This window comes from Carcharhinus amblyrhynchos, chromosome 2 (assembly GCF_965287045.1).
Source record: "Carcharhinus amblyrhynchos chromosome 2, sCarAmb.v2.hapA, whole genome shotgun sequence".
NCBI classification, from domain to species: domain Eukaryota; kingdom Metazoa; phylum Chordata; class Chondrichthyes; order Carcharhiniformes; family Carcharhinidae; genus Carcharhinus; species Carcharhinus amblyrhynchos.
In genome coordinates this window covers 79,889,137-79,916,939 of record NC_137325.1, presented here as the reverse complement: position 1 = coordinate 79,916,939, position 27,803 = coordinate 79,889,137, and the positions used below count along the sequence as shown (strand labels likewise).

Here is a 27,803-nt window from a genome sequence, read left to right as displayed (position 1 = left end):
GGTTCCGGAGATGTACAAAATGTTACTGATAAATGTGCGATTGTAAAATCACTAAGTTACTCGGTTATCCGGCGTTTTTTGTTTGACGTTTGAATGACTTGGTCTGACTGACGTACAATTCAATAGACACAAAAGGAATGTGAGTATGTGGCATTGTCTACAGCTCTTAGCTGCAGATAAGAGCACAGTATCTGGTCATCTGGGGAGAGAAAACCTCAGCCACGATTACAATTAACACTGCATTTTAAATGTAACATTTTCAAATCAGTTTGAATAGAAGATAATGTGAAGTGGTGAAATTAATCTGCATAGATACTGAAACCAGCACGAAGTCAGCAATAGACAGGTTGTATGGTTATATAATTTTGGACAGTCACTGTCTTTAGAAAATATGTGAAAACCTTCTGTAAGCATAGCACCACCCCCACTCTCCGACCTTCCCCCACCCCCATCGCAAGTATAACTGCCTTCGTGTGATGAAACTTGAATTTGGAACTGGAATGGCAATTCCATCACTTTTTTTTAAGAAACTGACACAATTGAATGCGTTTCCGCTAAGCCACGAGTACACTTTAGATGAAGGCTGGGTTCTGATGAGAATGAAACCCTTCTCGGTTTAGCAATGATAAGACTTGCAACACTACTATAGCGGGGACAATTCTGCATGGCGCTAACTTTCGGAGGCAAAAGGATGAACGGACAACTTTGACATTGCTGTTAAAAAGTTTTGTAAGCTTTTCAGAAGACACTAGTGGTGGAAGCTTACTGAATTAATCGTTTTATTCACAGAGACAACCAGCGTCACCTGATCCTTTAACTAAATGACATTTTGTACAGAGAGAGACGAAATGTTCCTCACTCCTATTGTAGCTGATGAAGGGACTTCATGTACATTCGGTGACAGTTCATTATGGTCCTGTGTAATCTTACAACTGCATTGCGACAAACACTCAGAAACGACATTGATGTAAATTAAATGTGGATTCAAACAAAAGAAAGCGTGTGTTTTTTACATTAGATGGTACCATGCATGTTTCATTTTGTCAGATATGGTTTATTGTACAGGGATACACTTATTTCTCATATCCTTCAGGGTGATTTTCAAGCGTGGTAGTAAGCATCTATCTCTCTGCAATGTACTTAAATAATCTTTCGGTTGTCTCTGTTCCTTCACAATGTAATCTGAACCCCTGCCGTTAGCGGTCTGTATACAATCGTTACCCTTGAGCAGGTTATGAAACCTTTTAGGAATCTAAAACAAAAGCAAGGTGTTTTAAGAACCTTGTTAAAAGTGGCTGGGTTGAAAGAAGGGAGCACCGTGAACTCTCGGGCAAAGGGCGTGGAGCTTAAATTATCATCCTTTTGATTTCGTAGTTCTTCCTTCTCATTGAAATAAGTGTCGAAGTTTCGACTAAATCCACTGCAATTTAATAACTGCCCCGTAGTTAGCACAGATACCCGTTCTTTCCGATACAAGTAACTGAGACGATCGTTAAGCTTTTGCTGCCGAAAAGATCGAATTTGTACCCAAAGCAAACTGTTACAATGTTCTGTTCCTCGAGTTCGGAGACAAACTTTGCTCCCTTTGCTTCCCCCCCCCCCCCCCCAACAGTCTCGCTTGGTTAGTGCTAGCAGTTTGCTGACAAGGTAACCATCAAGGTGGGGGCAGATATTAAATACCCCAAGACAGTTCGCAAAGACTGACCCGAGGAGGCAGAGGGCTGGATTTAATTAAGTGTTTGTGGAGTCGTCACTGCAGTGATGCTGTGCCAGTATTCCTCTGGCAGGCTGGCCGCATGCTCCTCCAATGGACCTGTTGGGGTTGATAGCATTGGGCCGTAGAGTTTCTATTGGCTGAGGGGATGTCCTGACACGCGGACAGGGATCCTCCTGTACTATAAGAAGGGTACATCACGCTGAAGATACGGCAGGAGGGTTCTGTAAAGTCTGGAGTTATCATCACCTCTGTTTTATGCTTGCTGGGTAAAAAGGCTGGGCTATTTTTCACAAGGAGTCTGCATGTCTAACATTTAGACATGCTCAGCTTTGTGGATACACGGATTTTGTTGCTGCTTGCAGTAACGACGTTCGTTGCAAGAGGCCAAAATGAAGATGAATGTAAGTGCCCCTTTTAAATCTGACAATATAATGTGTATGTTTGTTTAGACGCTGCAGCCCAGTAAGATAAGGCATGCCAGATTCTTTCAGAAACCCGAAGTTCAAACTTATCAAAAAGTATAGCTGTGAAACAAGACAAATAAAGTTTGACCCGCTACGAATCCAGTAATTTGCAATGAACAATCTCTCTTAAACAAGTAAGGCACTACAATAGCGAAGAATCGCACCTTGCTTATTTCATAAAATATATACAGAAATAGTTGCTTTAAAGTTGCCGTGTATTTTAAGTATTTAAAGGTGTGGCTCGCACAAGCGTTGAGCTTTTCACCGAAAACGAGTGCGGGTGCATTTAGTATGTTTCATCCTTAAATTAGATCTATGCCACTTATTCTGTTCCATTGGGGCCCAGGTGATACAAGAATCTGTGGTCAATTTTTAGATACAAATAAATAGGAAAGTATGTAGTCTGGGAGGGAAGGGTGGACTTTTTAAAATTGATATAAGTTATGATTTCAGTGATAAATGCTGGGCTAAACGGGGGAGGAGGGGGGAATGTGGCGAATATTTTGCTGTGTCGCCACCTCGCGGTAGTCCTTACACTTGTGTTGGGCGCTTTGGCTCATTGTTCTGCCCAGACTGCAGTGAAGACCGCTTTACTGAGTTTTACAAATAGTTTTTTAAGGGTGTTTGTTCTCATTTCCCATATCTTTGGTATGACTGGAGAATCGGCGAGGTTGCTGTCAGGGTTCTGAGCTGTGTGTTCCGTGCGCCTGGGTTTTTTTTTGTTAAAAGCACTGCCCACTCTCATGTTGCTCTCTGGGGAAGAGGCAGTGCAGTTTAGAAAGTGCCCACACGACGGGCGGTTTCTAAAATCTTAAATCCACTCAGAGGGCGTGGTTTTACTGAGCGGGTGTGTTGGTGGCAATGTGGGGGAGGTCAGCAGGTTTGATCATTGGCAGGAATGATAATACATCTGCAGAGCCTCGGTCCAGCTCCCAAAAAAAACCCCAATTGTACAGCGGCGAAACATACGTGGTGGCATTTTTCTAATTAATAACAAATGCGTTTGGGCTTTTTAACGTATTTGGCAGATTATATTGCCTGCAATGTGATTTACATTATGTATATATATATGCCTGCAACGTATAGATGTAAATTGACCACACCTCCCTATATAGACACATATATATGTAGACTGTGAGTGGAAAGATCTGAAACCAACGCTAGTCCTTTGGAGCCTCCTACTGGTAATTTGAAGTAGGTGCTGATTTGGCCCTGGCGAAAGTCAGAGGAATCATTCTTTCCATTTTAGTTTGTTTAAGGGATTTCTTACTCGGCCGTTCTCATTTTTTGGGCCGTCTTTTTTAGGGAGCTGTAAAGATAATCTTCGGCTGTGCAAGGCAGCTAGATGGTTTACCACATCATTTATTAAAGCACTTATCAGAGTGATTAATATGCATCTGCTGCCAGTGCTTGCTTACCTGTCCTCATATAAAGGCAAACGAATAATCAAATAATTTCTATCTCAGTGTTATATGATCCACATTATAAATATCATGCTTCATCATAAATATGGTAGAAATATTTTTTAAAATATCATTTCTCTACCATTGTTTGAAGTGTATAGTTCTATACTCATATAACATTGCCACCACGAAGCTAGCCGATATACTCACTAAAAGGTCAAGCAAGTTTGTACTGTTAAGCCTTTTTTATGAATAATTTGATTTTAGTGCATTTGTGTATATATACATGAAACCAAAACTGAAAACGCTGGAAAATCTCAGTAGGTCTGGCAGCATTTCTAAGGAGACAAAAACCATATATATACACGGTTTGTGATTTGTGGCCACTCGCCATCACCTATCTCCTGTTGCAGCAGGTCTAGCTAACAGCGTTGAATGAATGAAAGTGCAGGAAATTAAGAGCAAGGAGGTGTTGAAACCTCTGCCTTGTTGGTGGGTTTTGTGTGTCAGCAGTCTGGTGATATCATTGGAGCGTCGACAAGGTGGCTCCAAAGTCATAGGGAGGAAATGTCGCCAGATTGTCATCCTTGATCCTAACACCACTAGCCTTAATTGGTCCACCAGACCACACTTTTTACCTTCTGCTTTCATCTGCGTCACTGACCTGTTAATGTCAATATATAACTGGAACCCAAACTGAAAGCCGATAAGATAACTAACTACCTAAAAGAGATTTACGCATTTGTTCTTAACGTATAAATACTAGAAAATAATAGTGCTAATCTAATTAAGCAAATTAATAAAAATAAACAATGATTAAGACATTCGCTTAATTTTCTTTCACATTTCTGATTAATGTGCACTGGGACAATATGAAGCCTTTACTTCACTAAAATTGGCGTTTGAGAGAATTTTTAAAATACGTTTTTTAAATTTTTATCCTTTTTAATTGCATTTTTAAATTTAAACTTATTTATACTCTAATTTCAAGACCAAGGTGAATATGCACCATACTGATAAATAATAAGATTCATTAGGAATAATTCTTAAAATCAATTCCAAAATAATCTCTCTGCAAACTTGGTGCAAAGCATACCTGCTGATTGATACAGTGACAACAATGGACATGAGTCTCATTTCCCTTCAACTGAAGATAAGTTTCTCTTCTAATTTACAGAGATTAGCTCTATTCCACTCGAATCCTACTTTAATGAGAACCAACAAAAAAAAGTTTCCTGCGATATCCTATTTGGATGAGGAAGGGGATAAATAAGATATATCCTTAATTGGTACATTTGGTCTATTATTATGAGTTTATAAAACAGTCCAAAGAATAATCACTGCATGATAGTAGAGTGACATTAGATATCATATTTTTGTTCCTAATTCCAGTACAACAAGATAGGATAAAGGTTTTTTTTAAGAACTGACAATAAGAATTATATATGAACTTAGGTTGGATGGTCTCAACCTTGTCATCCAAATACAAAGAGCACAATTGGTGTATTTTTCCAATAGATGGCAAGCCCGTTTCTCAAAGTTTAGCTATGGACAACAGGGATTCACTTCTGACAGTGGGCATTGTGATTCAGCCACATTCTTACATTACATCTGACCCCGATATGCCTGATCCGGGAGAACTTGATGCTGGATGCCTGAAATGCAAATGTGTTCCATTTATCTATGAATGCAAAATTCAGCGCAGACATCCAATATTGCATTTAAAAAATATTTATGATTCTAAGAAGTCATTTATCATATTAAAAAGTATTAATTACTAAGAATTAAATTTGTCAGATTTTGTTTTGGTACTCCTATGAAACATCTTGGGAATCTACTACATTAAAAGCACTGTGTTCATTGGTGTTGTTCATAGCTCAGAATTCAGACGTAGCATAGTTCTACTGTGGTTTATTATTGAAAAAATTATGGTGATAAATGTCTTCATCAATGTAAGAAATATATTTTTATTTACTTCATTTTTATTTGGTACATTTTGAAAAATATCACAGGACCTCCTCAAATATGGGAGAACATCTTACTGTTATTTTTAGCAAAACCACATATCATATGTAAAATGCCATTAAAAATTCACTGCAAGTAATGATCTAACAAAATATTCTGCCATTTTCACTGTAATTATATATTGGCTAATTAATACCACAGAATCAACCAGAGGATTGATACTTTTCATATGGAGTGTTGTGTGTGTACACAATGTACAATTAATTGACACTACAGTTACATATGTCATGAATTCATAACTAATATCTTATTTCCTGCTCTTTTTCCACAGACACATATGAAAGCGAGGTAAGTATTGACAATCATAATCATTAGAAATTCTATTGTACTTGAGTTAGACAAGATAATTAAACAATTTTGTTTTCTCTTGCTTCTTGCAGACTGACCAAGATTTGATGGTATGTATAATGACATTTTTTCTTTATGTGATTGTGAGCTCTGGATTGGTGTATTTCTGCAGTCTACTGAAATACAAATACAGTGAGACAACAAGCTATAGTCTCAACCAGCACTTGACTACATTTCAATACTAATTAGACTTCAGGAACTATAGAACATTTAACATACCCATTGGAAATTGCAACATCAATGTATAATGTAGACACAATTCACGAGCCATGATTATTATCTTCTTCATGGTGTTCCCCATACTTTATGGAATCTATTTTACTCATGAGATACATATGTCCACACTCATGTGGCATAAATGACATTCCATTTTTGTTGCCTAGTTGTTTGCATTATGTGTCCACCAATTTGATAAAAACAAAGATACAGCAAAAAATTAAAATACAAAAATTCAACATCCTTATGGACATGGATGTTGATGCTCCACTAATATTTGAAGTGTGCTGCATGTGAGTTGTTTGTCCCATTCAGTTTATCCCATTTCTCCCTTCCCCTTTAACTTCACACCTATTACTCTTTTTGTATTCATTCTTGGGATGTAGGCCAGCAGTTATTGCACATCCCTAATTGCCCTTGAGAGGGTGGTGGTGAGCCACCTTCTTGAATGTAACTGAGTGTTTACCAGACCATTTCAGAGGCAGTTAAGAATCAAGCACTGGAATTCTGTTTGATTATCACAAAGATTTCAACTGTGATTCTTACATGCTTTTTTTCTCATGGAACCTTTTGCTGTGAGATGCAGACATCATACATCCTTCTCCAGTTTTGATTGCAGGATAATCTGAAGCACAGATATTTATCTGTATGATTTTTACGGATTGCAGATATTATTTCACTCAGGAAATTAATTCATAATTCGATGATGTTACTTTATTTCCTTCCATCCATGAAATAATGTTCATTGTTAATGTTTTATTGAGCTGCTTGGCTGAGCATTGACCAACCGAAGAGGCTCTGAAATAAAACTTGGTGATGGACCAAGCTGCATAATCTTTCTCTATTCCTTTCACATATGATCTGATGCTAAGGTAAGTCACCATAGGCCCAGATGACCATAGGAGCTGACTGCTGGTGATTTAACATGAGCATCACCACACCTCAAGCAAGAGGTGAGGTTGAGAAGGTGAGGCCTTCATGAATAACCTCAGCCAGTACAATAATTTAACCCACACTGTTGATGTTGCTTTGCACCATGCATCAGCTGTCCAACTAGCTGACTTAACTATTATTTTTGACAAAACAAATAAACTAAACCAAATAAACTGAGGGACAAGTTAAAAGGGTCAGCCCCCAAAAAGGAGGGAACCACCTAAAACAAAAGGCAAAGCAAAAAGGAAACTTAAAACATTAAATCAAAATGTAGTTAAAGGGGTCAATAATACACCCCAGTCCCCAACTGAGCTAACTGACCCCCATGTTCTAGTGTAATAAGCAAAAAGCAGTACTAAGCAGCCCTGAATAAGCATTTGACTGGTTGGCTACTGTGAAGCGAACATACAAACAACTACATTATCAAACTTATCCTGTTTGCCTATCTTTTAATTAGGCAGCTTTTCATTCTGTCACTTGTCATAGTACCTTCACACATTAACTGGGAGAGACAGTAGGCAAAGTTGAAAAGGGAGGTTGGAAGCAGCATTCGAATGTAGACTGTGCTTTTTATTTAGATGAAGGAAATAAGTCTGCAAAAAATTGCATTGCTTCTGAACTCATTTTCAGTTTATACAGTGAGACAACTTTACATGTACACATTGATGTTGCAATTTCCAATGGATATGTTAAATGTTCTATAGTGTCTGAAGTCTAATTAGTATTGAAGTGTAGTCAAGTGCTGGTTGAGACTATAGCTTGTTGTATCACTGTATTTGTATTTCAGTAGTCTGCACTCATCCATGCTTGATTTTAAAGGATTTATGTTAATTCTCTTTTCCCAGTCTCTCTGAGTGACCTTCTTGTATTCCTTTGTGTAATATGGGTAATGCTGGCTGGGCTAGCACTTATTGCCCATCCTTAATTGACCTAGAACTGAGCTGTTTGCTAGGTCATTTCAGAGGGCATTTAAAAGTTAACCACATTGCTGTGGGTCTGGACTTACATATCGGCCAGATTAGATAAGGATGTCAGATTTCCTTCCCTAAATGGCATTTGTGAATCAGATGGGTTTTTGCGATAATCAACAATTGTTTCATGGGTCATCAATAGACTTTTAAATTCCAGATTTTTATTGAAGTATCACCATTTATCATGTTGGGAATCAAACCCAGGTCCTCAGAGCCCTGTCCCTCTAGGTCTCTAGACAATACCACTTTACCATCACCTCCCAAATCCTTTGCAATTTTTTTGCAAAATTCTTTTGCATTTTCTGGGATCATTGTAGGTCTTTTCAGCTATGTGTCAGCTTTGGTTCAATGGTAGCAGTTTTGCCCCCATGGCTGAAGGTTGTAAAGTTAAAGCTCCAATGCAGAAGGTTGAGCACATGATCCAGACTGAAACTTCAGAGGAGTACTGAAGCAATGCTGGACTGTCAGAAATGAATAATGTTAAACTTGGCTCATCTGCCTTCCCAGGACATATTGGCCTGAATTCTCCAGCCAAGCACACCAGTGCAATTCTCTGGCCTCACCAGAAGTGTATCCCCGCGCAGCTTTCCCAGCAGCATGGAGTGGCTCCAATGAAAGTCCCCATTGACAGTGGCGGGACCAGAGAATCCCATCACCAGCAAACGGCATGCCACCTGCCACCACCAAGAAACACGTGGCTGGGAGGCTGGAGGATCCAGCCCACTATGGGAATATTGAAAGAAAATTTGAGAAACCCCTCAAATATTCTGGCCCAATATTTATCCCTCAATTAATGTCAGCAAAATAGATTTCCAGATCATTTGTCTTGCAGCCACTTGTGGGAGCTTGCTATGCACAAAGTGGTCATCAAGTTTCCCTACATTTGCAATATAATCACCATTATATAATCAAAGTACTTCATTGACTGTGAAGTGCTTTGGGATGCCTCGAGATTATGAAAGACCACGGTTTAAGTACCTCTGCCCATCTATCTATAATAGGGTCCTATCACACACGAGTCCAGGCAAAGTGTAATGTATCAATCTTATAATCATTTGGGACTACGTCACATCTTTGTATATCTAACTTGATTTAAATACTCATGTTTATAGGGACCACAAGGACCCCCTGGCAATCAAGGTCCAGAAGGAGACAGGGTAATTATACTTAAATTCTGAGTTTACACCAGCTTTTTTTTTTAATTACAAGATTAGTTGAACTTGTTTGGAGATAATAGTGTTGCCGTAGAATATTGTCAGGTTTTTCTAGTTTTGTTTTCTGCTCATAATACTATATTGATTAATATATTAACTGAAATTAAAATGTATTATCTCTCTACTATATTGACTAAATTGCTAAACCTAAACATTTCCTTTTTTTAACAAATTGCCAATGGTGCTTATTCACAATTTAAATACTTTCTGTCATAGGGCCCTCAAGGACCAGATGGCAAGGATGGATTACCAGGAACACCAGGCCTTCCAGGACCACCAGGCCCACCCGGCGAAGTAAGTTTAGCTGATTTAAAATTTAGCTGCTTCTGTCAATTATTAGACCAATAATTAAGACCAAAGTCATTTACTATTAATATATGTAAGTAGTACTAACTAACAAAAGCATATAGTCCATCTCCACTGCTCTCCCTTTCACCAATAACATTAAGAAAAATACTTATGCTGAATTCTCGCTAGCCTTTACACCAGCGGAATCTTATGGTTCTGTTGGCAGCATAACCCCGCCAAGAGTTTCCTGGTGATGAGTTTAAAGTTTATTTATTAGTGTCACAACTAGGCTTACATTAAAACTACAATGAAGTTACCATGAAAATCCCCTAGTCACCATGCTCCAGCACCTGTTTGGGTGCACTGAGGGAGGATTTAGCATGGCCAATGCATCTAACCAGCACATCTTTCAGACTGTGGAAGGAAGCTGGAGCACTCAAAGGAAACCCACTCAGACACGGGGAGAACATGCAGACTCTGCACAGTCAGTGACCCAAACTGAAAATTGAACCCAGGTCCCTGGCGCCATGAGGCAGCAGTGCTAACCACTGTGCCACTGTGCTGCCCGTGCTCGATGGGAAGTCCCATTGACAACGGCAGGACCATAAGATCCTGCCACCAGTGAGAGACGCACAGCTTCCCACCATGGAGAAGAATGAATATCCCACCCTTAGTTTATTCATTGCAGTTACTTTTCCTGTGCAGTTAGCACAGTAAAATTTAATGTTTTAATGAGAGCTTATTGATAACAAAAAAATGGGCTGTATTGACAATTATGCAGCGCCTTATCCAGACACCAACTCTTGTATCTTTTAAAGACTGTGTCAGAAGTATAATGCAAAGTAGGAACATCACAACCCAATCCCATCCTGCATTCACCCAGACATATCCTTCTAGCTGGGGGAGATGGGAGGTGAATGCAGTGAGAGAAGGAGGCAAATGTGGACACAAGTTACTGAAAAGAAACTAGAATTTAATTGGTTTGTTTTCTCTTTATTAACCTGCAGACAGTGGAAATAATTTTTGTGTTTCCCCCATATTCACCTTAACTGAGTTCAACATAGCCCAGGAAATGAAACTGGGGCCAGGAGTTTCTGGTCCCTCCAGCAACGGGTGGGACCAGAAACTTTCACCCAAAGTCAATAGAACTCAAGGACACAGAAATCCGGCATAGAACTTTCCTACTCCATAAAGCAACAGTGTGTTATAATTTACATACAAGTATGTTTTTTTACTTTGATTCATAACAATTGAATATTTAAAAATTATTGATAAGGAAAATAAGAACAGTGATAAATGTAAAAAATAGTTCAATTTTTCTGTCTTTTTTCACTACCTCATTCCCAGTCCTGTCCTTGTAAACAACTAGTTAATTAGGATGGCAGCTTTATTCACTGAAAGAGTTTTGTGTAGGTTCTATTTTATTCTTTCATGGGATATGGCATCGCTGGCTAGGCCAGTATTTCTTGCACATCCTAATTGTCCTCAAGAAGGTGGTGGTGAACTGCCTTCTTGAACCGTTGCAGTTAATGTGGTGTAGCTACACATCCACAGTGCTATTAGGGAGTGAGTTCTGGGATTTTGACTCAAAAACAGTGAAGAAGCAGCAATGTATTTTCAACTCAGGCTTGGAGGAATATTTGCAGGTGATGATGTCCCCATGTATCTGCTGCCCTTGTCCAATCTAAGTAGTAGAGGTTGTGGGTTTGGAAGGTGCAGTTGGAGGACCCTTGGTAAGTTGCTGCAGTGTATCTTGTAGATTGTATACACGGCTGCCACTGTACGTCGGTGGTGGAGGGAGTGAATGAGAGCGGTTACTATTACTTATCTATATATTATTGGTTTTTAACATGGACAAACTGTACATGCATGCCTGTCTCTGCAACATTCTTTAATCAGTGTAGACCTGATGCTTTTAATAATAAATATTTCAATGACTGCATATAAGTTAATAATCAGTTCAGTCCTCTCTTAAAATAATAACATATCTGTTTTTTTCTCAGAGCTTTGCTGCTCAGTACATTAAACGGGATGAGATGACACCAGGAATCCTGGTATGCATTTACAACCCCTTTCTCAATCATTTCACAACACAGTATGGTAAATTTCAAGATCCTACTCCCCCAATGTGGAAGCCACATTTGAAGAGATTGTACAGCCTTGGTAAAGTTACAAGATTGTAGCTATGATTATTCAGCCTACATTTCTGACAAGTGTGGCTGATCACTGAGACAGTAGGATTGAAGGAATAGTCTTTACGTCATTCTGTATCTGAATGTTCTTATTTCATTTAAGCATCCAGAAAATGAATCATGTATTATTTGAAAGTATTACTTAAAAAAACTGAAACCGTACATTGGCTGAAATTTTCCAGCCATTCACACCAGTAGGATTCTCTGGTCTGGCTGCAGGGAACAGAGATTCGGCCTCTAGCTTTAAAGAGTGCAAGTGATAGAATTTTTTTAATATAAGGAAGCATTAGAAACAGCAAAATATACATGAAAAACACCAGAATATAGTTGAAAGGGTGAACTTAAGCTGTTACAGCATCTTGTTATTACCAAGATCGTCTTTAATCCATGTTGTATCAAGGAATTGCCAGTTGTCCAATAACATTAAGTCACTTTATAATTAATCTTTAATATGATGGCTGAATGTAAGGAAACATTTCAATATGAACTATTCCCCAGACTATTTATTTTGAGGTGTGAAGAAAAGACCTACAGACAATGCCATCACTTTTAGTACGGTATCTCCCCAGCATGCTTATTCGCCATTTTGTCCTAGACTCATATCGAATGCCTCTCCAAGTAATTAGTCTAATGATGTGAGTTACAAATGTTTCCAGGAACAGCTCCATATTATAACACAAAATTCAGAATTTGAAACAGGTTGGACACTAATTCAGTGATACGTAGGCAAAGAAAATGTTGGGTTTTCACAACTCTGTTTCCAAGAAGAAATTCAAATAGCAGGTTCCCACTGACTTAAAATTTAATAATAAATTTTCTATAAATTCCTTATTTCTGACATTAAATTGATCATGATAGTGTTTCGCTAAATCTTCCCAAGCACATAAAACATAACAAACCCTGTAATGCCCCTCCAAACTAAGGCAGAAGGCGATGGCCATTAAGGAATATATTGGGTATTTTCACTCACTTTGTTTTTCTCCACTTAGGTTAGTTTAGTAGAATTAATTTAAATCAAAACTTAACAATGGTCAAGAAACCACTGGCAAAATAAAGATAAAGTAGAGGAGCATGAATAAAAATATCTCACACAGCTTGTTCTCGCCTTGTTAGCGGAAGATTTGTTTCTATTTTCATTTTGCGACAGTGAACAAATTATGATTAGAACACAGTTAACGACATTTTCCTTTGTCACTTTATTTTGGACAGTTCCCTGTTAACATACACATTTCTTTTGATCTCCACTCCCCATTGTGAGCTTTGGATAGTTGGCAGTCACCTCTATCAGAATGTTTAAGATCCATTCCAGCATTTCAGCAAAAATATAAGCTCAGACTTGGGGCAGTACTATTGGGTGTTACATTGTTGAAGATGGGGCACTTCAGGTGACCCAGAAATTAACAAACTGATTACTCATCTCACCTTTTGGTGAGAATAATTGGCTGTAACTTTTATCCAAATTAGAACTCACTGCACTTAAGTGTAACTCATTGTGAGGCTCCTCGAGATGTTTGCAAGGCACAATAAAGCCTTATATAGATCTAAATGTTCATCTTTACTTTTAACTGGTAGAGAATTAAATATGTAAATGTAGGTTAACTTGTTTGAAACATAAACAAATGAAAATACAGCTAACAAATAGGAAAATACTGCAGATGCTGGAAATCTGAAATAAAAACAGAAAACGCAGGACTCAGCTGACCTGTCAGCAACGATGGAGAGAGAAACAGTTATCTTGTGACTTTTCATCAGGATCCTTATCTTTTAAATACTTTCAATTCAGTTAAATGATCACCTAATATCCAATTCACTATGGAATAAATTTCTGCTAAGTGCCATCAGTTTGTGAAGACTAAAGTCTAAAGACAGTCAAAAATATAATAATATGAATTGTTTGTAAGTCATCATCATCACCCCAATTTTATCTGTCTTGCCTCCAACTATATTGTGTTTCTGTTTTGAAAGCTTACCTTGCTGTTTTGATACTGATTAGCATTGTATGTACTAATTCCAATATGCTCTTTATTTCTTCAGGGACCAATGGGACCAAAAGGCCCACAAGGAGCCCCTGGTGCCCCTGTAAGTTTTACAACTTTTTGATATTTTTCTCGTGCTCATTTATTATTGAAACTATGCAACACATTGTACTACCTCCATTTGGAATTACCGTGTTTAATGATTATTTTAGATATCTCACTTCCAAAAAATCTTGAATCAAATGCATGTGTTCACTTCCAGGGTTCCCCTGGCCCCCCAGGAATTCCAGGCGTTCCAGGTGAAGCTGGTGCATCTGTAAGTACACGTTTGAATCAGCAGTTTCATTTCGTGGCAGCTTAAGTAATTTGTGATTCTTTTCATAATGAGTTTGATTATCTTTTCGTCTCTACTCACTAGGGTCTAGCTGGTCCTCGTGGTCCTCAAGGTGTACCTGGAAAACCTGGTGAAGATGTAAGTATAGATTATGAAGAAGTAAAATAGGAACCATGGCAACATTTTTAAATGTTCTCAGCTCCCTGAATCACAACTATATGTATCAATCAGATAACATCACTCATTGGGATGCCTCACCCTATCTGAAATTGGTTATCAGTCATGTTTTGTTGCCAAGCAATGGCAGTGTCCAGAGAAAATAAAATAGAGTTAAGTTCTGAATAATTGAAGGAAGTCTCTATAAACTAGAGCTGGATATTTGGATAATTCTGAACTGCAAATTGAGAACGCCACACACTTCCTCACCCTGTTAGAAATTTGTTGAATTTCAAGTGCAAAATTGAATTCATAGAAACTGTTTCTGAACCATCAGAGTTACGATGTTAGACCTATCGTAGTGATTTTTCTTTATGCTAAATGGCATACTTCAAAGAATTAGTATGTTGTCAAATAGCTCTGCAGCTTTGACTTGGAGATAGTTCCATCAATAGAAATCTGCAACCGCTTGGTGTTTCGTTTTCTCCTTTGTGCCAAAGATAAGAGCTTACACTGAAATGTAAGGAATCGTCAAGGGGTGGGATTTTGCGGCTGCACTCACCCCAAAACCAGAAAATCCGGCTCGAGGTCCATGGACCTTTGCATGGTCTGCGCCCCCCATCCCCACCTCCCTACCCGCTATGATTCCCATGGCAGGTGGGATGGGAAAATTCCCCTCCAAAGGTATTTTGCAATAAGATAGATTGACAGCGTTACCAACACATATATCATTTTTCCTTTCTGTGACTGACAAACATCTGCCCTCTTAGAATCTCATCAAACAATAAGTTAATTAATGTTACGGGGGAAATTGGTCTCTGCCAGAAGTACAAATTAGCAGCTAATTTTTAATCACTCCTGACCTCCTTTTCAATAGTTTCCAGAATGATAGTACAGACTCTTTGGTGACTCATTTCGTGGTCTTACGATTACTTTTATTTGGTTTGAAATGAAAAATCTTAGCAATATTTTCACAAGTTGATGGAAACTAAAAAGTGGCAGTTCACTATAAGCCAGTTTTGTCACTGCATCCCCCTGCCCCCCAACCCACCTCATGTTACCCTGATCAAAAGAATAGCTAGTCATCTGTTGCCAGTGCTTATTGGTTTCTATAACCACCATAATGCTGATGAGCACCTGAGAAATTCAAATCAGCCTCCTCATTAAAGACAAACAAGCTTAGTTCCTCTCTGCAAGTGGGTCTAGATGAGATCAGAAGTAACCCAGTGGCATATTTGAGACCTATCTGTCCAGGATACAGTTTTAGGAATTTCCCTTCAGTTTGCCTCCAAAAAAAATGAATTCAGCTATCATCTGATCTAGAGATCAAAAAGGCATTTGGATCCACCATGTTGGATGTTAGCATTTTGGTATATGGTCCTGAAAATCTATTCACCCAGCTGCAAACAATTCAAAAATGCTTAACGTATGAACATCCTACTTATATCAATAGTTGTAAATGTACCAGAAGTAAATACGTTAACTATATATTTTACCATGTAGAAGCATGCTTCACATACCTGAATTACAATTACCTTATTGTACAAATATATGTGTATCTCTTCTTTAATGGATGCAGTATTAATATTAAAAATATTTGACTTTTCTCTAACAGGGTTCAAATGGCAAACCTGGCAAACCTGGTGATCGTGGTATTGCTGGACCTCAGGTAAGTGATACTGCCACATGAGGTTTTATCTGTGCAATCTATTATCACCTGAAGGCACTGATCTTTCAGTTCAATGCAAATATTTATTTCATACTTTTTTACTAAACAACCAGAGCAACAGTTTGATGATTGGGTTGTTTTCTCTGCTTCCTTTACATAGGGTGCTCGTGGTTTCCCAGGAACCCCTGGTCTCCCTGGCAGGAAAGGACACCGAGTGAGTCGGCAATTTCATTTTTGATACCTTTGATAACTTTTTTTCTACCCCAGTAAATAATTAGCCCTATATGTTTAACTGACATGTTTCATTATCTTCCACTTTACAACAGGGTTTCAATGGTTTGGATGGAATTAAGGGAGAGCCTGGTGTCGCTGGTGAGAAGGTAAGAAATATACAGCAATGATCAAGTTACAGTCTGAGTTTTAAAATATTAGTTGGGAAGTATATTAAACATTTTTTTTCTAAATTTCAACATATAACCAATATACCAGGAAATTAAACAGAAAACCATTAATGTTTTCTGTGCATGTTTAGCTGTTTACACATTTTAGGTGTCATTTCTGACATTTCAAATATTAGTGAAAACTAGACATGAGTATAAAACTGAATGTGCACTATCACACTCATTTCACTGGGAAATTAGAATGTCCAGGACCAGAAAATACAACTGCAGTCCATGAAGGAGAATACAGATTACTCAAATTGTAAGATTCCTTGTAAAGGGCAGGTTTAGAATTTTGTCACATGGACCCCACAGTGCAAATCTTCCTACACTGATAATTCAGCTAAAACTGAGGAGGTCATTTCTTGTCATTTTCAATCTTATTATGTCTGAATTGTTCAGTACTGCTCACTTCCAGATCCGAATACTGATGTAGATCTCTTACAATGGATATCTAAGCTCTTAGTTTAGGTCATGCATGTAGTTCTTTCCTCTATATGTCTAAGCTACACCTTTTTAATTACATTGATAGCATTGTTATTATACTGTAACAACTAGCCTTTCATATGCCACAGCATCCTATTAAGCAACATCAGTGTTACATTGAATGTGTGTCATACTAAAATATGCCATAAAGTACTGAGAGTTAAGGCAGTCATTTGCAGCTAACACTATTGCATAAAGGGTTCATAAAGCACTTGGTTGAGCAGATTTCCTCTTCAATTTCCATGCCAGTCCCAAAATTAAAGGCTTCATGATTCTCAATTATAAAGACACCCATTGGACAAGACTGATTAATATCAAGGAACAATCATACAAATAAAACAGAGATAAATAGCTGTGATTTTGCCTAATATCCCAGGAATTGGAGCCTGGCTGGAGGTTATCAGACACAATGCACATTGTTAAACAGAATTAAATTATGTGGCTGTGACTCATACAAAAGAGTACAGTGCCAAATATGGCCAGAAACTGCTTTGTTTAATTATTCCCCATAGTTGTGGTTTGAGATGCCAAATGTTCTTTCTGCAGCACATATGTGAGAAGTTACTGTACTGTGAGAGCAATGATTCATTCTTTGTCAAAAGGAAACACATTTTAGCTTCATAGCCGTGTATATCCCAGAGCAGAAACGAGAAACTGATTGATAACTTTAGGGCCATTAATTGTTCACCTGGCAGAACATGGTAAATGATACAAATCAAATGTTTGCTGTTTTCATCGTAACTTTAAGACATTGGAAGCTGCTTTGGGGTTTTGAAACTGCAGTAAACAGGGGACATACTTTAAATATATATTTAAGTTCACCATGCAACAACCAAAATAGTTCTCCAACACACATGCCAGACGTAATTCTCTGGCTACCCAACACCATGGATGCAGGTTGCCCATGAGCAGTCAACAGTGGTTAGGCAATTAGAGGGAAAAGTGATAGCACTCTCTCCCTGCCTCCCCCCTCATCCTCCCCCTTCCAATTTCTTACCCATGGTGGATGCACACCCCACTCAGAGCCCAGAAGTGACCCAGAAGTGTCTTCTTGATAGCAGACTGGGAGCCATTGAAACCTCCTTTCAATTGCCTCAATCAATGGAGTTTCTGCTGCACAACATCATCAGCCTGACAGTTGTGCCAATGCTTGATTTTTTAATGTCTCACAATGTTACATTTTGAGGCATCTTCAAGATTTCCTCCCTGTCTCAGCATCGCCCACCTCTCCCAATGTGGCTACCAGCCAGATAGTATTGCAGGCCTTCTGATTGGACCTTGTACTTGCTTGGTCTGCCCACCATCCTTAATTGGATGGGACTTCCAGAAGGGGCTTCTTAATTAGTTGCCTCCTGGAAGATTGCGTTCAATGTCCTGCCACCATCACTTCCGGGTACCCCATCCCAAATTAAGGCCAACTTTGGGATCATGAAATTTCAGCATTCTATAGTTAATGATTTCTTTTAGATAACTTGATGTTATACAGATGGCAACTTTCTACAAGAACCAGAAATGCTTATTTTCTATTAAATCATCCCAGAAGTTTCAAAATTTACATATCATAATTCAATTGAAGAATCCTCAGCAATTGGAGATTTAACAATGATCATGGCAGATAGTAAGAATCTGGTATTATTTCTGCTTTGAATCATATTTCTGATAATTTGAAGAAGCAAATGTTTACTAAAACTGAATCCAGGTACACTGCATAAACATTTCTTTGCTTTTGTTTGATAAGGGCAAATCTTTCTTCTTCCTTCCCCACCCCACGCTTATTTTTATCAAGCCTTTTGGTTCAGCCTTTGGGCAAACATGAAAAGATTGCTACAGTATAGTATCATGACAGGCCAGAGAAATTTACATCAATATCCTTCAGTTTTATGAAGATGATACTATACACATTATGCAGAGTAAAAGTAGTAAGTTGAATGGCAGAATTCTCTGTTCTCTTATATCTTGTTGTTATCTTGCAGCAGATGTAAGTGGGAAAATGTTATTACCATTTAACATCACCATGTTAGCATTCTCTTCCTCAAGCCAGTGAGGAAGTGATGGACAGTCTGACTCATCCTGAGTTAAAGTTGCTTGCTTCAAACAAAATAATAATTTAACTTCTTAGTATTGCATTTACAATTAACCCTTCCATTTGCACAACTTTATTCAAATTAATAGATATTTTTGAATCTTTTCTGTCAAAAAAATGACTGACCTTTATCAGGATTAGTCTGTAAATGGATTATCTCTGTTACTAAATATGAGCATTGAGGAATCTCTAAGCTATAAACAGAGCCTATGTCATTCATCACTGCAATAGATTTTCCACTGTTACCAGAACAGTGGGCATGTGCATTTCTCAATTTTGTGAAGAAAGTACAGAGCAAAGCAAAATTTCTTTTGATTATGCTTGTTTCAAACTGATAAGATGTCAGGTAATGATGTATTTTGCAAAAGTTGGGATCTTTGTCCCAAGGTAAGATTAGGAAGTTTCATATGCTTTCTTGTGTTAGTAATATTGTAATAAGCAAGAAGTAAAATAAATGTGCCTTTCTTTATTTTTTCCCAGGGTGAAGTTGGTAATCCAGGAGCAAATGGTAATTCAGGACTCGCGGTATGTGTTTCATCATTCAAAGTATAAAAATAATGCCTATCACATACCACATAATCCTTACCAATAATTTTGTACCTATGTCATATAAAGCATTTAAAACTAAACGGAGCAAAACTAAACACTTTTTTTGCCAACAGGGTCTTCGTGGTGGCGCAGGCGAAAGAGGTCGTCCTGGATCTGCTGGCCCTGCTGTGAGTTTCAAGCTTTTAATATTTTCTCTGTTCATAAGTTCATAAGACATAGGAGCAGAATTAAGCCATTCAGTCCATCGAGTCCACTCCCCCATTCGATCATGGCTGATCTGCTCCTCATCCCCATTTTCCTGCCTTCTCCCCACAACCTTTCAACCCATTACCAATTAAAAATTTGTCTAACTCCTCCTTAAATTTACTAGCATCCACTTCACTTTGGGATAGTGAATTCCACAGATTCACAACCCTTTGAGAGAAGTGGTTCTATCTATTGGTATCCCTAGCATGGAACTGCATGAAACAAGAGGCAGATCAGACAATTTGGCTTGGTGATTCATAGCCCTTATAATTATTTACTTATAAATTGACAAATCAGCCTTCAGACTGAATGAGGATATGTTTTAATATCACCATTAATGTTTTTGAACATTATGAATTGTATGCCATTAAAATAATTTTCTCAGATGCATTTTTTCTATTTGTAATGCTATATTGTAATCCTTTCTAACATTTTCATGAAAGTTTTTATTTCAGTGTTTATGCTTATTTTCAATGTGATGCCTATTGACCCTTCGTCTTACAAGATTGAGCATTCATAAGTTTTAATAAATTTAATAATGCAATTTTTGTGTTTCCTTTAAGGGTCCCCGAGGCAGTGATGGTATGACTGGACCTGCCGGCCCTCCTGTAAGTACGCAAATAAAACTTAATTAACCATTAAATTGACAAATGCACAATTATTAACAAGTTACAAGAGTAATTCTGTAATATAACACCCTGAGAGTTACAGTCTCAGCAAAGCGAAGAGTGAATACTGGGTGACTTACTGTATAGCTAGCTGATGACTTCATTGCACAACCCAAATATATGTGTGCAGCATCCATATAATGAAAGCCTAAAATGTAAGAGAAACATTTCTGTTGCCTGGACCTCTCCAGAAGAGCCCTAGAGCCCTCAATAATGCCAGTGACAAAATTTGTAATAGTCTGCTACATACTGCACAACCTCACCATTATAAGGCCAAAGACCTTACCACCAGCTACATAGTAGTCACTTGAGGTACAGAATGATGAGAAGGAGGATCAGGAGAATGTGGAAGGAAAGGAAGAAAAGGAAGGAACAATTCACGCATTTGCTACCTGTCATTGACTTAACTAAGAGCGATATTAGTAATTGCAACCCAGTTTCCCCCATTCACAAACCTTTACCTTCTATTTGTCACTGACCATCACAGTGTCCACTGGCCACAATGATAGAATAGAAGTCATCACAAAAGAAACCAGGTTTAAAAGTGAAATCATATAGCATACAAAAGTTAATTAACCTCCCTTGCATATTCCTTCAGTGCCTGTCCTCTGTGTGCCTTTGCCTCTCCTACAGCAGAATTTTATACCAGCTGGGATGTTACAATCCCGTCGAAGTCAATGTAGTTTTAAACAGATTGCACATTTTACAGCCCCAACCCCACTGCAATGTAGTTATAAAATTCCACTCGTAATGCTCCTACTCAATACAACCCCAGTGGCGACAGCAAGTGGAAGGCAACTGACTTACATGCTGGAAGATTGCAAGTGGTCTTGCAGGGCCCCCTTGAGCAGCTCCAGGCCTTGAGTGCCTCACTGCAGATTGCAACATCTCAGCTGGATGGCATCAGTCTGAGCTGCCTGGCTGACAGGCAACAACAAGGACACTAGTGGAGTGTTAGAAATGAGAAGATTAATGCTGTCTTCCTGAGAGGAGACCAGTTTAGTGCCTCCTGGAGCCATTGACACTCTCCAAGCCAATGACTCAGAAATCCTAATAAAGTAAGAGAACAGACTGCAAAGTAAAAAGGTAGTGGAGGCAGGAAACCTAACAACCTTTAAAAAATGAGCTCTTGAAATATCATAACATTCAAGGATATAGGATAAGTACAGTAAAATGGAGTGCCTTTAGTGGTAGTTGTTACTGGTGCAGACCCAATGGGCCGAAGGGCCTTTTCTGCACTGTATAACTCTATGAGCAAGATCTTCCGGCTGCATTCGACCCAAGAGCAAAAAATCCCGCCTGAGATCAATGGATCTTTGCATGGTCAGCCCCTGCCCACTACAGTTCCCTTGGCAGGCAGCATATGGACTCTATGCTGGACTGCTGTGAGGTTCTGAAAACCCCTTTGAACATTGTAGTCCACAGCCTTGATAACGGTAAGCTGACCTTGCATGATAGCAAGCTGAACTTTCACTGCAGCAGCCAGACATTGGGTGGCTGCTGCTTCTGCTGCACTGGAAGTTGTGACATTAACCATCAGTTGCTTCATTATAGTTGACTCCCCAAGTATTCTCATGGAGAATACATTGACACCATTTCCAAGTCGAAAATAATGGGCTCCAAGCTCTGTGTAAAGTCTTGTGTTGAATTAGTGCTGGATTCCTTCATGCTTCTGGACATTGTCCACAGGATTTCTGATGGACTTACAATGCAGCAAGCATTTAGTTGTGTATGCCCATTCAACATGCATCTGCAGACTGCCCCATTGAAATACTCATCTGAGTCCTAGACAGCAGAACTTGTCTACACCTGAACCTTCGGTGAGCTGGCACCTGTGCTCCCCTTGCTCCCCCTCTTCAGGTCACTCAGGCCCAGTATCATACCACATGCAGATCTCACCTCAGTATGACCCTTTGCTTGGTGTTTTTCCAGTGCCAGGCCAAGTTTCATTTCTTGGATATCTGAAAGGAGAAATACACAATGAAAGAATTACAGTAGCGGGATGGGGGAAAATAAGTGTTGTGTGTCTACACCATCTACAAGTTCCAAATCAGAAAAAAAAAGTATAAAAAGACAAGGAGGAGGGAGGGGTGTGAGAAGATGGACTGGATATGAGGCTATCTTTATCTTTAATAGTTTCATCCCCATTAGTGGCCCTATCCTCAGCAATCACTATTCCCATAATAGTTAGTATCACCTCCTCCATGAGGGTTAGGAAAAACAGCCCACCTGTCTCTGTCTGGTTTGCTACTACAGTTGTCCACAAGCTTATCTTGCAAAGAAGAGGGAAGTATGCCAGTGAGTGTGGTGCAGTCTGTTGTTTCTTTGGATATAATAGCTGCCAGTGTGTGAAAGGTGTGAGATCTGCGTATGAAGATTGCAAAGGTGCTAATTGTGTGAAAGTGTAGTGGTATGTGGGAATGTTGGTCATTGATACCAATTGTTGGTAGGTGATAATTAGTCATGGTAAATTAAGCAGGGTGAGAGGTTATGAGTGGAGTTGCTGGGGTATGGCATTTGAAGATGTATAAACCTTGCTCACTGAGGAGGTGTGTTAAAATCTCACAGCACTCTATTCAGATCCTTAGGGTTTGACCCCTGCCACTGACCTCTATAGCTATCAGCTCCCACAGTCTCCTGTGAGTTGGTCTTGCGGACTATATGGCCCCCCTGCAAACAGATGACATATCTCCTCCTCTGCCTCTTCTTAACCAAGGCCTCCAATGCAGCCTTGAAAACTCATAGAGCCCACCGTCTCTATTTGATTCTCCAATAATCCCTGGTCAGATCACTTCTTGCATGACTAACAACACCTGTTTCAGCCATAAGGCAGCTCCACTTAAAGAAGCACAAGGTTAGGTTTAAACACTGCAGCCAGACTAGCTTTAAGTGATGCTAGCCATTCATGATATTGGCCCCTGCTACTGTATCAAGGTAATCAGCAGCATAGGGTGGGAATCGCTGGCCATTCATGCCGGCGGGATTCTCTGGTGTCGCTGCAGTGAATGGAGGTATGGCTGAGCACCAAATTCTCCATCCTTGCTGGCAGTGGCAGCGGGGCATGATCCGGCAGAGAATTCGGCCAGTTAGTGTTGCCTGGGTGAAGAAAACATTGACATGAGCACGCAGCACAAAGGTGGCATGTTGCCCGCATTGCAATCAATAGATACAGGTTATCATGAAGCCTGGGTCCATTTTCAGATGCAATTAAATTTCGTCATCAGTCCACCAACATATATTATTGATATTACTTTGTTTTGTATATTACTGCTAGTCTGGTACTGCACATTAATAGTATGAAAAAATGATGTATAAATGCTAAGTTAGGTTAGTTTGTGTTATGTGACTTCCATGGAAGTTACTGTCCATGGTGGTAGGTCTGGAAAGGTGATATAATAGAATGTGGGTAGATAGGTACAATACTGGAAGGGTAGCTGTCCAGGCACTAATGCCTAATCTATAATAAGCAGGTCCACTCTGATGGCATTGAATTGATTTGAATGGAGGTTTTATCAACTTCTCCAATTACTTTAGTCTTCATTAGCATTAGCAAAAATGTTGCTCCTGCAGACTTTGATAAAGCACAGAAACACAAGGGTCTGAATTTTTCGTCCATTGGGCACATGCACTTGGTAAACAGTCATAATCGTTCTTGGAGTGTGATTTCAAGCCTGCTGGCCAGTTTATAGCCAGTCAGCGTAAAATGTGCACTCTGAAAGGCTGAGCGCTGCCAGGGAGGACAGGAAAAGAGTGGGTGCTGAGAGCAGTGACAGTGCAAGAGGACATTTCCAACAAGCTTCCTGAAGTTTGACAGTTGCCTCAGGACCCAGTGACATTTGCACCAAAATCTCTCTCCATATTACAGAAACAAGCAACTGGTAGCATAACACATAACACCTCAACCCTCAGACTTTTTTTTTATCCCAGATATTTAATGCCATCCTGAATTGGGAATGGTGAAAAAACATGGACACCATGTGGGTCACATAAAACTAGGGTCAATGGCATTAATGGACTTAGTTGCCCTTTCAACTGTCAGTGAGCACGTCCAACTCTTGTGCGTAACCATCGACTGAAATATTGCACCAATATATTAGGTGTTGATGTGATCGGTGCAACTCGTGGGCTGAAGGGCCTGTTTGTGCTGTAGTGTTCTATGTTCTATGTTCTATGTATATTGGGACATGTGTCTAACTTCTTACCGCGCAAGTTGAGAATGGACACCCACCCACCCAAGCTCTGTTAAAATTCTGGCCACAGTAAATTCTGGTATAAGAGGAACACAAAAAAGGCAAACTGTTAATATTTGCAATTTTATTTCTTTATAGGGACCCAATGGTGCAACTGGTCCCCCAGGCTTCCCAGGCAGCCCTGGATTCAAGGTAATGTTTTTAATGACAAAAAGTGAATGCAGTACAATATTACCGTATTGAATAGGTGAATACGTAATATCATTTTTAAAAAAATCATTTGTGGTTTGGAATATCTTTGTATTTCTATCATCCTTTATCTCAAACCACTCGGAATGCTCTCAGTAAGTTGTCTACCAATTAACTGCAACCTGCCAATATTCATTAAAAGCATAATTTTAAAATGTTTAAAGTCTAACAATGATTTCCATTCACAAACCCTAGTAGTAACACTGGTTTCAGTTGATGGCCACAATTGTTCAGTTGTTTGAACATAATTCTACACAGACCAAACATTTAACTTTTTGTTACATAGATGACAAACTTATTGTATTCAATATCGTATCAAAATAAACATGTATAATCTGATAAATTACGGAATTACTGCAACTTTCCAAACTGTAGGTAAAGCATCACAATCAAGAATAACCATTGAGTTAATTTTATCTTTATGATAGCCATGTAGGAACTATTTTGAGTTAGGTTCCCACAAACCTAAGGGTATGATAGTTGATAGCTGTAACGAGGCATCTATTTATCAGTTGGATTTCTTAACTGTAACCTATTATTTGTAATGCTTCAAGTATCACAGCAGTTCAGAAACCCAGTGCTACTAAAGGCACAAAACTCAAGTTTACAACATTCCCCAGAAAACAAAGGCAGGCAGAAATAACTAAAATTATGCTGAGCTTTTAACAACTAAGTTAATTGTCATAACTGTCTTAAGGCATTCTGCCTACAAGAAGAATGTTGCATCCATAACTTATTTCAGACAGTAAAATAATATACCATCAAAATGAGCTTATCAATTATTTAGTGAAGTCTCAATAAAATGGTGACTTTCTAAGCCTGTGAAAGTTATGCTTTGGTTTTGATCTGTTATCACCTCAGTCAAGGAAATGAATATATTATTTATTTGTGGGTATGAAAACATTAAAAGTAATCTGTTTCCTTCTATTCTCAATAGCAACCTCTTATTAGACCCAACAAGTTGATCATTATATTAATATAGTATTAATTTATATCACCAAGTAAAGTCAAAAGCACATCTACTTTATAATTACGTTAGATTCTGGAACGGAATGACAATCATTCAGCTGTACAAAAAAAATCATCAATTTGGTGATTAAAAACCTTGAAAGGTTCTTCAAACACTGAATGTAAATAAGAACAATAAAGTTACAATTTATTTACTCTAGCACCAAAAGATGTTGAATTAAATGCGGCACGGTGGCACAGTGATTGACACTGCCACCTCACAGCGTCTGGGACCTGGGTTCAATTCTGGCCTTGGTCACTGTCTGTGTGGAGGCTGCACGTTCTCCCCATGTCTGTATGGGTTTCCTCTGGGTGCTCCAAAGTCCAAAGATGTGTGGGTTAGGTGCATTGGCAATGCTAAATTGTTCCTTAGTGTCCTAAAATGTGTAAGTTAGGGTGGATTAGCAGGGTAAATATGTGGGGGGGTAGGATGCTCCATTAGAATGTCCGTACAGACTAGATGGGCTGAAAGACCAGCTTCTGCACTACAGGGATTCAATGATTTTTGTGATAAATGTCCATTTTTCATTGTCCATTAAAATTATCCAATGGTAGTTAATTATTGTTAGATAGCATCTATTGCAGCAACAATTCAATTTGTTTTAACATCCTCATGAAAACAAAACTAAAAAGAATTTGAACTTAAATAGTGCATCACCAAACCAAATTAGACAGTTTACCAGTCTGTAATTTTCAGTAATCGGGTTTGGTGAGAAGATTGAGTGTTTGGGCTAGATGTGTTTAGTTTTGTATTAATGAGCTTTTAGCACCTTAATTAGCGCAGCATAAGTGCGATAACAACCTAGATTGAATATATAAGTTGATTTTCTTTTACATCCATACAACATAGGGTGAGGTTGGACCAGCCGGTGCTCGTGGTGCATCTGGGGCTCAGGGCGCTAGAGGTGAGCCAGGTGCTGTAGGTCCAGTTGGACCAGTGGGTCTTCCCGTAAGTAGTTTTGGTAACAATATCATTACTACCTCTTGAGATATGATTTTACCTGACTGGATAAATTGCACCTACAATATTCATTATTCTAATCCTAGGGTAATGCTGGTGCAAACGGTCTCACCGGAGCAAAGGGTGCCATAGTAAGTACATATGACGCACCAATTTAGTACTTTCATGAACAACCTCATTGATAAATCTACTTTCATTTTAAAATAACAAATGTTTGTCTTGTGCGTTTTCTAAAATAAAGGGTGCTCCAGGTATTGGTGGTGCCCCTGGTTTTCCAGGACCACGTGGTCTCGCTGGCCAAGCTGGAGCAGCCGGACCTGCAGGTCTTCGGGGTCTCAGTGTGAGTAACAAATATAATCCTATAGTGACACAATTACTAGAAATAACTCATTCTTTGATTACAATAATGGCATTTTATTAAAGTTATAAGTAAAATTCTAAGAAGATTTTCCTTTCCTAAACTCACCATACAGGGTGATCCAGGTGTTCAAGGTGTCAAGGGTGAGACCGGTGCCAAAGGCGAGCGTGTAAGTACTATGTAATAAGCATGCATTTTATATTTTAATTGTGTAATTTATTTCCTATTTTTGATTATGCATTTCCCATGTCCTCACCTTTTTTTTGCTCCAAAACCAGGGTGACATTGGCCCAGCAGGTGCCCCTGGTACAGCTGGTGAAGAAGGAAAGAAAGGTCAACGTGGGGAACCTGGTTCTCAGGGACTTCCTGGAGTTTCCGGTGAAAGGGTAAGATGAATTTTATATCCTAAGAATTACATCGACACATGATTTAAGTATATGTAGAGATCTTCAACTTTAAAACAATAAGTCATGGTAATTCTGAAATGATGAAATAAACTAATAAAATGCTTACAGTTATAAAGTCCTAGTATCCTGGCTGTGATCTAATGAATGTCAGATTATTAAAAGATTTTGCATACTCATAAATTAATTTGTGTCTGAACACAGTTGATAATTAGAACATATTTGGATATTTTAAACAAATTTTAATGAGCTGAT

General features: G+C 38.8%; 1 protein-coding gene across 1 annotated transcript in view; it reads left to right on the top strand.

The window, feature by feature from the left end:
- col1a2 (collagen, type I, alpha 2) overlaps positions 1–27,803 on the top strand; it is a 373,471-nt gene that overhangs the window by 318,558 nt on the left and 27,110 nt on the right. Inside the window, exons 2-19 of the mRNA XM_080207925.1 lie at positions 9,189–9,234; positions 9,508–9,585; positions 11,583–11,633; positions 13,806–13,850; positions 14,010–14,063; positions 14,166–14,219; positions 15,853–15,906; positions 16,067–16,120; positions 16,233–16,286; positions 19,396–19,440; positions 19,578–19,631; positions 20,274–20,318; positions 24,707–24,760; positions 26,676–26,774; positions 26,873–26,917; positions 27,028–27,126; positions 27,260–27,313; positions 27,423–27,530. Of these exons, the coding sequence (XP_080064051.1) occupies positions 9,189–9,234; positions 9,508–9,585; positions 11,583–11,633; positions 13,806–13,850; positions 14,010–14,063; positions 14,166–14,219; positions 15,853–15,906; positions 16,067–16,120; positions 16,233–16,286; positions 19,396–19,440; positions 19,578–19,631; positions 20,274–20,318; positions 24,707–24,760; positions 26,676–26,774; positions 26,873–26,917; positions 27,028–27,126; positions 27,260–27,313; positions 27,423–27,530 (1,093 nt within the window). The remainder of the gene's footprint in view (positions 1–9,188; positions 9,235–9,507; positions 9,586–11,582; positions 11,634–13,805; positions 13,851–14,009; positions 14,064–14,165; positions 14,220–15,852; positions 15,907–16,066; positions 16,121–16,232; positions 16,287–19,395; positions 19,441–19,577; positions 19,632–20,273; positions 20,319–24,706; positions 24,761–26,675; positions 26,775–26,872; positions 26,918–27,027; positions 27,127–27,259; positions 27,314–27,422; positions 27,531–27,803) is intronic.